Here is a 15,124-nt window from a genome sequence, read left to right on the forward strand (position 1 = left end):
AATTCACATAGTGCCCTCACAGTTGCATCATTGCCTTGAAGGTTTTCAAGTGAATCATTATTTCCTTCATACGTCCGTAGTTAGGGAGCTTGAGTTTGGTTGTCATAGGAATCATGAGACTTCATTTGGAAATGGTGAGTCATTTTCAAGATGAGAATGTACCTCTAACGTGTTGGACTTCTTCATTAGGACCTCTTTGATGATCTTCTATTTGAGGTTCGTAGTTTGAATGGCTTAATTTCTATGCAAGACAATTCCGTCATTGTTAAGTTATGTTCTTTTTTTTTACCCCCAACTTTATGGTCTAGCCACAAGATGACAATATGAAAACCTTGGGTCAAGTTTGTTACAAATTTTTGTTTAGCAAACGATATTGAAAGAAATGGATTCAAACTCAAAGGCTTCATGTGTATGAGTAAATACTCTCAACTACTAAAGTTATAAGTTCCAACAAGTTTTTTAGAAATATAAGCACGTCAAATCCCTATAATTTTGTAATATAAGATCGCAAACCCTAAGTTTGACAAAAATATTGATAAAAAAGAAACACCAAAGATTATAAAAAATAAAACTCAATAACAACACATTAAGTGGTTCACAACTAATTAGATTACATTCAATGACTATGATTCAAAACAAAATGAAGTTGACTTCGAAGAACAAACTGGTTATCCCAATGGACCCAATCCCTCTATAATTATCATTTTTTACTCATTTTGATTCCATCATTATGACTGTCACCATTCATGACAGTTTGGTTTGAGTTTTACACTTTTACATACAAGAAAAATTCATCAGTTCAAAAATCGAACCAAACCACTATTGCAATTTGGTGAGTAATTTGAACTATTTGTAAACTGCCTAAATTAGATGAAACCAAACCAAATAGGATCTTTTTGGTATTATGATACTCATTTTATATTTTCCTTCCACTTCCATTATTCTCATCCGGTCTTCTTTTTCAATTTCAACTCTTTTTTTCTCTTTTTAAAACTCCTTTCAATGTCTACCTTACTCTAGTCAATATCTCCATCTCTTGATATCTTTGCAACATTTTTTCATCTTATTCTTAAACTAGTGGTAACTTGTGCCAGTGGCACGTTCAAAGGGAAAATTAATTAAGGAAGTTGAATGTTAAGGGGTAATTAATTAAGGAGAGAGAGGCGGCAAACCAATTCTTATAGACGGGAAAGTAAATTTGGGAAATAGATAACAGACCATTGGATGAAAGCTGAAACGATCTCAGTCATTCAGACCCGGAGATAAATTTTAAGATTCAAAAACTATGCTGTTTTATTATATAGATTTGTTCATATTTTCTCTCGTTCGTCTTCATCTCTTCATTATCTTTTCCTTGATGAATGAATTGGTTTAATTTAGTATATGATTTGGTCGATTGGTCCCAAACCAAAACAAATGATTGGTTTGGTTTTCAATTTTAGGCAAAAACAAGGGTTTTTTTAGTAATTTTATTTAAATCAATAAAACATTTTAATATTATATAATAGTCATTGTGAGTCTTTTTTTTTTTTTTTTCATATAGCCATATAGGTCAATGGATTTTGAAATTTTTTTCCACTTTAGTCAGGCCAAGATGTTAGATATTTTGGTGCGTCGAAAACTACAAATTTGCCCATTATATTTTCTTTATTACTTATATACATGAAATTACAATGTTGCCCTTAATTTTGGTTTAGGGTTTAAAAATGGGGTTTATGGTTTAGAATTTGGGTTATCGAGCTTATGGCTTAGGGCGTAGGTTCACCTAAAACCCGAGAGCTAAACATTAAGTCGTTTTGTTGTGTAGCAATCAAACACAAACCTGGTACAAATATAAATTTGTATGAAAATGTATGTTTATTGATCTATTGTAATTTATATTCTTCCATTTTGGTCAATGGTGACTAAAATAAAATTTCAAAAAAGTAGATTGAGTAATTTGTAAATATGAAAATATTTAGTGATTAATTTGTAACCAAGGAGGAAAATTTCATTTTTTGGGGAGGGCAAGATTTTATAAAAATACCAAGATATTTTCGTCAAGACTTCAGAAATTTCGGGAAATTTCCATAATTTCACTGAAATTTCGCCGAAAATATCGGAGGCAAACCGAAGGGAGAGAGGGGAGGCAGAGACAGAAGGGAGAAAGGGGAGGAAGAGGCAGATCGAGCCGCCCGTCGCTGAAGGGAGAAGAGGAAGAGGGAGAGATCAGAGAGAGAGGGGGAGATCAGAGTGAAGGACTAGGAGAGTCGGAGAGAGAAAGAGAAGGTGAGAGGGAAAAGAAGACTGTACTACTGGAGACTTTGCTTAGCTTACCTAAAAGTAGCTGAAGCACTAGGATTGGAGAATGGAGAAGAGCCTAGAAAAAAAAAAAAAAGCTATGGAGATCAGATTCTTACTTTTGAATGGAAGGCAAAAGGACGTACTGTAACCCTCCTTATCTTTTGGTATGGGTTGACTCTAGAATTCACTATATTGATAGGGAGAGGTCACGAGGGAAAATGAAGGAAAGAAAAATAAATAAATAAATAAAAAGAGAAAAAAAAAAGGAAAAAAAAAATTTAGGATTGATTAGGATTTGGGGCCTTTGGGCAATTGAAAAAAAAAAAAAGTTTGGAGTTTTTTTGGCCATTTTGGTGTTTTGTTTAGTTATTTTTAAACCCTAATACATTTCTACATAAAAAATAATTAAAAATATCCTAAAGGACCTAAATACTAATATTTTATATCATATCATAAACAATATAGAGTAAATATTATAGAATATATAGGCTTTAGTTTAGAATTTAGCCTATAGATTATAAAGTATATATAATATACTAATTTTATTTATTCATTATATTAATTTATTTAACAGTATTTGTCTTCAGCAAATATTATATTCACCTTATATCATATGAAACTTACTATATAATTTGGTTTCTTCAATATTTTTTATCAATGTAGTAGATAATATGTTAAATAAATATATGATCAAATTTCATTCAAAATTTCTATATTTTGATAACAATTTTTGTCATTTTTGCCTAACTTTATCGAAATCAAAATTTTCTTCAAAAATTTTTTGGAAACCGAAATTTTACTACTCGTCTGTAACTAGCCTTTTGTTTTGTTAAAAAATTATGTAATATTTAAGGATAAAGTTGAAATCTCCCAAATGAAAGGCATAAATACAATTTCTCCAAAAATTGGCATCCCCTCCTCACGGCTTTCGCCCGGTGCACCACCATCATCCAGCTCTCGAGTCTAGACGTGGCAAAACGACGGCACAGTAGACCCCACCAAAAAATTAAGAAAGGGACGCCGAAACCAAACCAAACCAAATCGAACCGATATTTATCATTTCTCGCCGAAACGCCGAAACCAGGCCATTCTATCTCTCTCTGTAAGTCTGTCTCCAATGGCCGCCCAAGAAGAAGAAGTGGCGGCAGAAGTGGAAGCCGTACAATCCGTGTACGGCGACGATTGCATGGTTCTCGATTCGTATCCTCCCCATCTCCACCTCCACATCAAACCTCGCACCGCCGACGTCGCTTCCCAACAGGTAGTCCTTTTCTCACCTACTGTTTGTTTGCCGAGAAAGTCTGGGAAATTGAAATGAAAAAAATCGAAAGAACACGTTTTGTCTGCATCCCATGTTTTCCTAAAATTTCCCAGCTGCCAAACAGCGGATTCACGTTTCAATTTCTTTGATTTTCGCAATTTTTTAGTGTGAAAGCTTCAGCTGGTAGAGCAAAGTGTCTTATTTAATCAGAATATTGCAATTTTTTTTTTGTAGTTTGTGGAAGCTGTTATTGGGATTCGAGCAGGTTCTCAGGTATAGATTATAATGAGAATAATTTTTCTGTACGTGCTGATTAGTACTCTAGCTTTGTTTCGATTTTGATTTATCTGTTTTTTTGGTGGTAGTATCCGAAGGAACCGCCGCATATTGGTCTTTTAGATTCAAAGGGTCTTGATGAACAAAGTCAAAAGTATCTGATAAGTTGTATACGAGACAAAGCTTGTGCACTCTCATCTTGTTTAATGCTTGTGGCAATTTGTGAGGTAATTGTTGCCATAGTCATTTAGCAAATATTGTTTCCTTTGTTAAAATGTGGAAGTCAAAAATTTTGATGAACAATTTTATGCACATTATGTTAGTTTTGTGTATTCATGAATGTTTGAATATCAGTTCAAGAAATTTGTGTAAAATATGACCCTAAAGCTGCAGAATAGAAATTATATGTACCTTAATGGATACCTCAAGACTTGCATATGCTGGAGACTGATTCATTGAAATATGTGTCCAGGAAGCAGTGGAGAAGCTCACTGTTATGAATCACCCTGATGGTGATTGTCCATTGTGTTTGAATCCTTTGGTCCCAGAAGATGAGGAGAGTAAAGTTTTGCCATTTATGAAGTTGATGTCTTGTTTCCATTGCTTTCACAGGTAGTTCTAGTCTCTTAACAGTTTTTCATTTTTTTTGGTCTCAGATTTTTGGCAAGGGTTTTGGTTCTTAAATTTTGTTGTCCCTTTTGTTCTAAATATGGCAGTGAGTGCATCATTAGATGGTGGAGTTGGCTTCAAACAGAAGCAAAAAGCAATGCCAGTGATTCATCAAGTGCACATGTGCGGTCTGTTAAGGACATGTCAAATCATAAAGGTATGTATACATGAGAAGTTCGAGGAGATAATTTAGCAATTTAAAATTATTTACTTAAGATTTATTTGGGTTAGTATTGAACTTGGTTGGTTTTAAAAAGAGAACACAGAGATATGATTAAAACCTTTTGAAAATTTAGAAAAAGTAGACCAAGATAGCACTTAAACCAAATCAAAAGCTTATTGATTAGACAGAATAAATTCAATGAGTTAATATCTAGCGTTATCGATTGGATTAGCATGTTATATTATCTACTTTCATGTTTGTTCACTATCTAATCCTCACTTGCACATGATGACTGTTGCTATTGTTCTGCAATTAGTGGCAATTTCTTCTTCATATTCTTGTTTTGATTGTTACATATATGAGTTGGTCTAATAAAGGAAGAATGAACATGCAAAGCTGCTGTTTGTATAAGGGTTTTTGACTTCATGTTCTTTGGACAATTATGATTTTACATTGTATTGAGTGTGTGCTTCACATGTGCTTGTGCATGTATGAGATACTCTCCCATGCTTATGTAGCTCTAGTTCTATAGTTGAGAGAAAAAGCTCCCATGCTCTCCCTTTTGACTCCTATTTAAGATCATTTGGGAAACAGGTGTGCCAAATAAGGTACAGATTATTTTTTTGTAAAGTGATTGTGAGAGTATTGATCAGATTGTCTTGAATTGCTCGTTCACTACATAGATTGTAGTCAAACTGAATATAAATGTTTTGTTGTTTTACTTTTTTATTCTTTTATGCTTCATTTGGGAAGCTGGACTGGATTTGACTATTACAATTAAATTTAGCAAAACTCTAAGACCCATGTTTGGGTGGCCTAAAAAATGGATGGACTGTCACAATTAAATTGAACAATAGTCCATCCCATATTGCACCAAACACAAACAGTACTCTAGCTATTCTGTCCAATCCAAATCTAGTCCAAAACAAATTAATAATTTGGGGTTGATTGTATACTTGGGGACACAGGTTTTTATGGCATGCGTGCATGCATCTGAGGAGACTTAGTTTGGAATAATTGCGGGCTTTCTCATTATCCTTTGGCGTGGCAATTGCGGACTTTCTCATTATTTCGGATTAATTGGATCCTTCCAATGGTACGGGAGAGTTGTGAGGCTGGAGAATCAGGTATTATAGAGAGTTATGCTGTAGGTGGGATTTTTGGTGCCTTCGGTTGTAGTTCAATAGTCCTGCATATGGGGATCTACAATGTTCTCTTATGAAGATTAAGGATAGCTCCTACGCTCTTTATATTCTTCTATGAGGAAGAAGAATGTTAATATACCACATATTTATGGGTTATGCCCCCTCAACACCCTCTTATTTTTTTTATTTTATTTTAAGAAATAAAGAAATATATGTGTGAGATGGATTAGAACCATTTGCAATGTGTCCCATGGTGATGGGCTGCGTTAAACATATGGATTATGGTGTGACTACAAGTGCCATGTCATGTGTAACATTTTATATTTTCTGAAACACATTTGTAGTTCTCTCTGGTATTATATTAATTTCTGAGTGATGATTTGTTGTTGTTAGGTACACGTGAAGCTGTGGAAGAGAGTATGGGAAACTGCCCAGTTTGCCGTAAAGTTTTTCATGCCCAGGATTTTGAACACGTGCTTGAGTTGGTTGGCAATCATTCCTCTGAACTTGTATGTCATCTAACTACAAATTATGGGTTTTGCAGATAAATAAATATTTCAGTATTCTGCTATAATGAGAACTGTTTGTTTAAAATCAATATTAGTATATTTGTATTAAGTATTCAAAGGAATATTACTCAGTTTATGTGAGTTCAGTGGTATATACCCCATCATCTAATTTGTGATATAGATGTCCCACCTAATAATAAAAAAGATAACGCATATAGTATTGTTAGGTTCTTCTATGACTCGTTTGAATTGTCTGCCCATTTTTCCCTGTTTATAGCAAGCTAAATTCAATTATTTTGAAATGCATGAAGAACATAAAGTCAATTTATCTGCTTTCACCACATTTTTTATATGGCCATTTGAAACTTTTGAATAAGTACATGGCTACATTGACAGCTATTATAGAAGATGGTAGACTTGGCAGTAGAACCTAAATGTCCTGATAATAGAAGACCTAGTTGATGCATATGTAGAAATAAATCCGCATATTTTGAAAGCATGTGCCAAAATTTGGTCCAGAATGGTAGAAATAAGTATGGATCCATGTCTCAGGTTTTGTGGTTCCAGTGTCAACTTTGGCTGAAGCTTTCACCTGTGTTAATTTGATCATTTGGCAAATATTTTGTTAAATCTGTTTCTATTAAGTAGCAATACTCTACATGTTTGCACACAAGTCAAGTCTTGTTTATTTTTTAATTTAAGTTATCTGACTATTTGACTGCTGTGTTGGATTCAGAGTTTGGATAAAAATGAAGATGATGACAGTGAGGAAGTCCTTCAGTCTGATTCAGAGAATGTCCGAAGGCAAAGATTTGAGGCCATTTTGAAGTTACAGCAAGAAAACAGTGGCATAAATGAACCTAAAAGAAATGTTGTTGTCGTGCCTGGTATGTTTCTTTCACCACCAGTCACGTCATCTACCTCTGTGGCAGCCAAAGAATCTGCTGAACAACAACAAAGAGATCCTCTGGTCGCCTCAGAAATGCATTCTGGTGGTTCCTCAGATAGGCCAAATACCAATGAGCAGAGGAGTTCCAGCTCAAGGAAGTACGTTGGTTCCTCAAATAGGCCAAATACCAATGAGCAGAGGAATCCCAGCTCACGGAAGCAGAGAGTACGGAATCCAAGAAGACCTGTCCAACATTGGATTAGAAAAGAGAGTGCTGGGGCAGAGTGAGCGACTGATATGGTTCTTGTGGGAAGTGGGCAATTGATATGATTTGTGTGGGAGCTTTTTCTTTTCCTGATGCATATATATTTTAGCCCTGGATGCTACATGAACAGAGTGTAAAAAGAAAAAAGAAAGAAAGAAAGAAGAAGGAAGAAAGAAATAAAGAAAGAAAAATAAAGAAATAAAGAAAAACCTGTCTGTCCTCTCTGTAAGTTAATGTTGAGCTTTTCTTGACATATATGGCATGGTGTCTGGCTAACCGAATCATGGGATTTTGAGTTTGAAATTTCAAGGTATGTAAGCCAAAATATGAATCATTATGCAGTTTTGACTTATATAATTATATTCCAGTATGCCCCATATAATAAATGAATGGTGAATCAATACAAGTTCCATATTACTTGGCAATTTAGCATTATGGAGAGGGATTTCAATCAGAAATTTCATGGGGGAATAGAGTGGGGCTGCAAATGACTATGAAAAGGTACAATGAGACAAATGATGAACACTGATGTTGCACATTGGCATCTAGTATGCTTAGGCCTTGACATCATGCTGTTGTAAGAAGTTTTTCGGTTGTCTCAGAAGCTAGCTTTCTTTCTTTCTTTCCTTTTTTTTTTTTTGTTTTTTCTCAAAAGAAAATGTATGCTAATAATAAAGAATCCAATTTATCTCATAAACTTTAGATATTAATTTACCCGAAAAAAAACTTTAGATATTATATACACTTCTTTTGTTTTCATAAATAAGTTATCTCCTCTAGTGAATGTGTTGCACTGCGTGTGAATTGTCTAGACGAGAGCACATAAAAGATTTATCACTTGGACTGTTAGAGCATCAAAGTATACCATGCACAAAGAATAATGAAAAACTCTACTTCAAAATCAAGCACGAAACTTTTGTTGCAAAGTTGCAAACCACAAACAAGATAAACCATTGTCTTCAAACAAACCCAATTACACACCACCAATTTACATGGTTCTGGCTCATCTTAACTCAATCCACTGACCAGTCCCCCTCTCTACATCATCTATTGACACCTTGTTTTAAGGAGTGCATTATCTATTGACACCTTGTTTTAAGAAGTAATGCATTCCCAACTAGATGATTATATTACCTCCAAATCCAATCATTTGTTAGAATAGCCATATGTGTGCCTTTCATAACTCCACCTTCAATTGAGAAACCAACAATTTTACTAACTAGTTATTGGTTGAGTAGTATTTCTCTCCCCTAAGATTCTTGCATAACTTTAGGATAAAGATCAAACACAATAAATATTGTGGAAAAGACAAGACGATCATGTGTTATTAAAATGTATTAACGACGTTCATCACCCATTGTTTTGTTTGGCAGGCTTGAAATGGCACTAAAAGATAGTTGGATATAATCAGCGGAAAGAATAAACTTAATCTTAAACATTAATTGGTTAGTAAATTATTGTGATACTAATGGTTTTCTTAGACTCACTACACAATGTGATAGACAACTCAAACTATATATTTTTTAGGTCCCCTTCAAGGATGATTGTTGCAAACAATCAATCAATCGAAAATCTTTACTTACCGACTTAAAAATGGTCGAAAAGTGGTTAGGTCGGCCCCAATGTTGACTAGGGATTCTGATTAAATAAAAAAAATACATCAATAAGGCAACATTATTAATGTTACAGATTATTTAACACATGAATCACATCTCTATAACAACATATTCTAATTAATTATGGAGTCCTCGCGAAGATCTAACTTTTGGCCTTCATTTGATCAGAACCAAATCTATTAAATGGGCGGCAGGCTTTTCATACTAGCAAGGTTGGATAGCTTCGATTTTTAGGCCTGCCTTTCTTTAATGCATAGCACTGCAAGGAAGTATGAAACAATGACCCATTTGATGGCCATTAAAAGGTATGCCATGTCTTGTGGGAACAAACCGGTCAATTATTCAAAGAAAGGAAATTTGTGGTCTAATTAAAGCTGCAACACTAGTTTTGTAGTCAAGGATTTACATTGACTCTTGGACCGTCAATTGTCTAAGAAAATAATGATAAAGTGACAGTTTTTCGAACAAAAAACAAAAGTGACTGTCTTTAGAGGCTAAATCTTCTGAGATATGTTGGGATCTTCGAGCTAGACCCATGTTGTCCCCACTCCCCAACAATGACACACCCCAATTTCGATCAGATTCCTTCCTTTAGGTCTTCAATTTAAGTTTATTTATCTTATTTTAAGAAGTTTTAGTTTTTGCATGAATAAATTACCCTACTTTTTTTATTATTCTTGTTTATTTTGCGACCTCTTATCCCAAGTGTGAGACCCTATTTTCCGCTAAAGAATAAGAAACATTTCTCATGTTGGAAGTGGATTCTCTATCATGTTTGTCTTTACTGTCTTTTTATTTTTTTTGTATTACAAATATAAAGGTTCACATATTTATATCACGTATACTCACAAATGTTATGAATTCATTACTTTTTTTTTATTCCTGTATACTGCTTTTATTATAAAGTTCTCAAATTTCCGTCTACATGTTAAAGCGATGACTTAATCACTTAATTTGAGTATGTACACCTAGTGGGTGTGAGGTATGTGCATCCCAGTTGAACCGTTAGCAATGATACCATAATTTCTGCCTCTCATATTATACAAATAATGAGTGGTGATATTCCCACCCCCTATTCTTATTTCATCACCCACCTAATTTTTCCACCCCTCAGAATGTTTGAAAAAAATTTAAATATACTTATCTCACCACCATTATTCCCAAATTACTCCTACCCTTTTCATCTTTTTCCCCTTCTCCCTCCCAACTCTAACCCTAGCCCTAAAGAAAAAGATAAAAGAAGCAATTACCCAGCTGCCATGGCAGCATCCCAAGTTCCCAACTGATACTTAAGAAACTCATTCAATACAAAAAATTATACTCAAGTTGTTATATTTTGCCACGGACATGAAAAGAGCGAATTTCATTGTTAGGAACATTTTTATTTATAGAATAGAGATAATGAAATAATTTATACAATAGAAAAATAGATCCTAAATACTTTCATTTGGACTGATTACATTGTTTGGTATGGAGCATCATTGTTTTACATTTTGTTGAAAAATTTATGTGTAGGCGATGGATTGTAAGCCCACCTCTATAGTCTTTCATTTTTTATGATTTATGAGGAATGGTGGTACTACAAAAGTAGTACCCCAATTAATTTGCTGCACCTGGGTTTCCACATCTGGGTTTCCATGGAGGACAAGCGACCTGACTGCTTTGTTTTTTAAATGTCCTTCTTGGTAATTTTATGAAAAGGTATATTGTAATTAATTTTTGTTTGCAATAGGGGGTGGGAAAATAGGAATAGAGGGTGGGAATAGTACCACTCCTAATAATATTCTTCCCGATTAAATCACTATATATAGTTATGATCGGGTGTTGAGTTTATCTCAAAAAAATGTTGATACAATTAAGAAGATATCAATTGTATCAAGATATCACATTTAATATACTAAATATTTGATAGTTATTTTATGGGTAAATTACTAAAAAGTCTATTTTAGAGCCTTTGTACAAAAAAACTTACTTAAAAAGTTTGAATGATAAATAGGTCCACTTTGTACAAATAAAGTTCACATTATATTTTTTTTTGTACAAAAATTATTTATACAAAGTGCACGTATTTATCATTTCAACTTTTTAAATGAGTTTTTTTTTTTGTACAAAAGACTCTAAAAATGAACTTTTTAGTAATTTACTGTTATTTTATCTCCTATGAGACAATTGTAAGTTGTAAATAATCCACACAGTTATTCATAATCAATCTACATATCTCAAATATTTATTTTCACAACAAAAACAACATTCCTTTCGTTATTCCTGTTAAAAAGTGGCCGGTTGGGGCTCATAGTTTATTAATTTAGTAGTAAAACATTTGACGTGGAATGCTAACAACCTTCTCTGCTTACATATGAAATTATTAATTGTGCAATAGAACATCTGAACATATATGAATCGTTCAATAAGTGATAAGGTGTGGTACGTAAAGGAGCATATTAATTGTTGTAAGGTGTAGAACATCTTAACCCCACAGATAGAGAGTCCTGCATTATTAATTATAAGTGCCCCATCTCTCTCTCTCTCTCTCTCTCTCTCTCTCTCTCTCTCTCTCTCTCTCTCTCTCTCTCTCTCTCTCTCTCTCTCTCTCTCTCTTAATGGACCTAGTGAACATTCCCGAAAGGTCTGAAGGATCCCTCCCTTTTAATGAACCTCATATCCATCGCATTGAAACAATAAAACTTCAACCAATCATTTGTTTGCTTCTAAATGATCAAATTGCCAAAACAACCCCCAATCACTCTTCTTATTACACCCACATGTGTGAATACGAATATGTATTTATATGATATATGTATCTATATAAGTATATAACCAATGTAGTATACATGGGAAATTAAATAAGAAAGGATAAAAGAAATTAAAGAAAATTGAAGTCCCATCTAGTGATTGACAAGCATGCATGTATCTTGCTGGAAGGCTGGCCGTTACAAGAATTTAATGTATAATTTTCTTGCTGCTTGGTAGTTGGTTCGATATCCTTAATGTGACTAAAAAGTACATAAAACATTTGGCAGGTTTTTAGCATTAAATTGAGATCATTTATATATATAGTAAATATGTTGATGAACTCATGATTGACATTGCATTATTTTGGACATTGATGAAAGCCTTTGGGATTTCATTTGGTTGCTCAGAAGTTTTCTCAAATGAAACATGCATGTATGCATCGATGAATTTGAACCGTACATTAGACAATAATTTACCATATGTTTCATGCAAAAGTAAATAAATATATAAATAAAATTCATCAAATTGTCTGTCACCTAATTGGTCTAGAATATTTTTGCTAGTCAATAGAGTGCTCTAGAGTCCATGCCTCTACGAACAAACATATATATCACCGTTATGCCTTTATGGCTTGAATGGGGTCTTCCTTGTTAATTAATTGACAATAATGTTGAGGATTCATGTTTCTTGCTCTGACTTTTTTCTCTAATTACTGTCTGAAAGCTTGATTTCCAACTTATTAAGTTAACAATTTTCATATTGCATGGCTCAAATCGACCTGTTTATAGCTGTGGTTCAAATGATTGATCAGGTACTCCACCAAAGTCTTTGATTTTTGCTTTGACCCAAATGCCACCCCAAGAACTAAACAAATTAAACTTTTTCTGGCCATAGCTGTCACAGAAGCACACTACAGCTGTGATACGCCAAATTGATTATCAATTAATGAGTGATCGATGTTTTTTTAGCATTTTTTCTTTTTGGTGTTGGATTGTTATCTAATTGCAGTAACTGTAATAAATTAAGAAAAATAGAACATTTAATTCAAAATCAATTAGTAATTAGTAGAGAAATGTGAGACAATGCTTTACTTCCCCAACGTGAAATATTACTCTCAACAATTCTATAAGAGCAATTTCGTCATAAAAATCAAATGGGTATTGAGATATATGAAATTACACCAACATATTTTGGGTCTAAAAACACCTCATTTCCTTATGAAATGAAGATTGAGACTCAATTCAGTTACTCAGTTCTCAAAAGATGTGTGTGTGCAACGTGGCAGTACTGTCTATGTTCCCCACCCTGCCGTTGAAGAAGAAAAAAAAAAAAAAAAAAAAAGTCACCTGGATACCAACCAACCCATGAAATAATGAAATCCAACTGTCTGCATAAAAGTTGGAACCGAAAGCTACTTCCAATTCAGATGGGCACAAAGGAAAGATGTATGTACGTCTTCAGTAGGCAATTAAATGGTTGGCCATTTTTCCTTAGAAAACAAAATTTCCCTCACCTAAACTGAATATATACGTACCACCCAAAACATTCCTCATTTCTACTAAACTAGCTTCTTATCCTCCAAAAAAATGCTTCCCAAATTAAGTGCATATTTTAGTTGAGGACCAGCTAGATATCTTGTTCTCACCATTCATAAGGTTGAGCACCTACCCAATCATGAGCTTTAACTTCACGTACTTGTTCTGCCATGATTAATGGATATTTACCTGCAACTCAATTTGGGTTGAGTGGGTTATGACTTATGATCCAAGATCAATATCGTACGGAACCAATTTCTTTTGGGTAACTACCATATATAGAAAATGGAGCTAAAGGGAAGCAAAAAGTACAAACCAAGGAAGTTCAATTCATAATTTCATATCTTCCTTAATTTCCTAGAGTTTGGATCCATCCTCTGGTTATATTCTATGTGCTGATATTATGTCTGTATTCAAATAAATCTTGACATTAGAAATTCTTTGAGGTTAGTCTAAATAGTAAAAAAAGTGACATAATGAGTTAGAATTAGGACATTTCGGCTCATATAATAGACTTAATATGAGAGACAAGTGATGCATGGACAACAAATTCAATTGTTGAATTCAACTAACACAATTATGAAATCAATAATTTATTGAAGTAAACTCAATCATATGTATTGGATCGATTTCATGTTAAGTCCATATGAGCTACATTGAGAATTATGACAAGTCAGATTTTCTCCAATGTGATTAGGAAATTTCGATGTTTCAAAGTATTAATGACATTTTGGTGACAAACACGTACCATATCAGCATAAAAAACATGTTTCTTATCCTCATTTCACATTACCTTTTCGTTCTACAAAGGTAATGTGAAAAATGGCTAATTAAGTGGGAAAATCTTAAGCAGTCAAAACGCCAAGTGAATGCAAACCAATTTTACTTTGTTAGTAGCTTTCTTCCTTTGATTGTTTTATGCCATATATAGGAATTGGAAAAAAAGATGAGTTGAAAAATGAACAACACGAGGTTTCCATTTATTGTTGAATACGGGCTGGCCAAGTGAAACATAACTTCATCTTCAGACGTACTTTCTTCTAAGCTCATCTTATATTAATTTAAAACCAAGGATTAGTTGTTTCATTAAGAGATAATTAGACTTAGTTTCTTTAGAAAAACAATTTTTAGATAGAGACCGAGGGTGTTTTAAAATTAATAAAAAAAAATTATTTTAATTTATAATAATTTATAAAAAAATTCTTTTAATTCATAATAAAGTCCTTCTCCGATTTGAAGGATATTTTCCTCTAGTTGAAGGGTATTTCCCCTCATAGGGTGTAAAGTGGGTTTTGTAGAGGCTGCATGTTAGGTTTTAACTTCGAAATTTTGGGTAGAACCCAAAATCTTGGAATTAAAACCTAACATAAAACTGTCAAAGAAGAAAAATAAAAGGACTTACTTAAAAATCCTAAATCACTATCGATCTTAGTCTAAGAAAAACTCATAAAATGGACTGAATTCTAAATCTCTCTTTAATTAATTGCTTGCTTGTTTAACCTTATGTAGGACTTTGAAAACGAAAAAGTACTTGAAAATTAATAGATGATTGATCAACAGATCAAGCTATCCTCATTCCCATTTGGTGACCGAAGATTATGGACCAGAAGGCATAAAGTGGATTGTACGTAATTGAAGGAGTTTTATATTGAATACCTTGTATATTGTGATGCAATTAGAATTCCAGATAGGAGATTTTGTATAAAGTCTCAACTTGATATGCGGACGACTTAAATAAGGTAACGTGGAGTATATGTGAATTTGACTGTTTTGATATTAA

At 33.5% G+C, this 15,124-nt stretch overlaps 1 protein-coding gene across 1 annotated transcript; it reads left to right on the top strand.

Moving 5' to 3' along the window:
• The first annotated feature begins 3,181 nt into the window (after window positions 1-3,181).
• On the top strand, window positions 3,182-7,885 carry LOC147290918 (RWD domain-containing protein). The gene is made up of 7 exons (XM_086236992.1): window positions 3,182-3,544; window positions 3,779-3,817; window positions 3,910-4,047; window positions 4,293-4,432; window positions 4,537-4,646; window positions 6,191-6,306; window positions 7,043-7,885. The coding sequence occupies exons 1-7, from the start codon at window positions 3,401-3,403 to the stop codon at window positions 7,481-7,483; spliced, it is 1,128 nt and encodes a 375-aa protein (XP_086093118.1). The 5' UTR covers window positions 3,182-3,400; the 3' UTR covers window positions 7,484-7,885.
• The last annotated feature ends 7,239 nt before the right edge of the window (window positions 7,886-15,124 follow it).

The sequence above is a fragment of the Dryas octopetala genome, chromosome 3 (assembly GCF_963921425.1).
Source record: "Dryas octopetala chromosome 3, drDryOcto1.1, whole genome shotgun sequence".
Taxonomy (NCBI): domain Eukaryota; kingdom Viridiplantae; phylum Streptophyta; class Magnoliopsida; order Rosales; family Rosaceae; genus Dryas; species Dryas octopetala.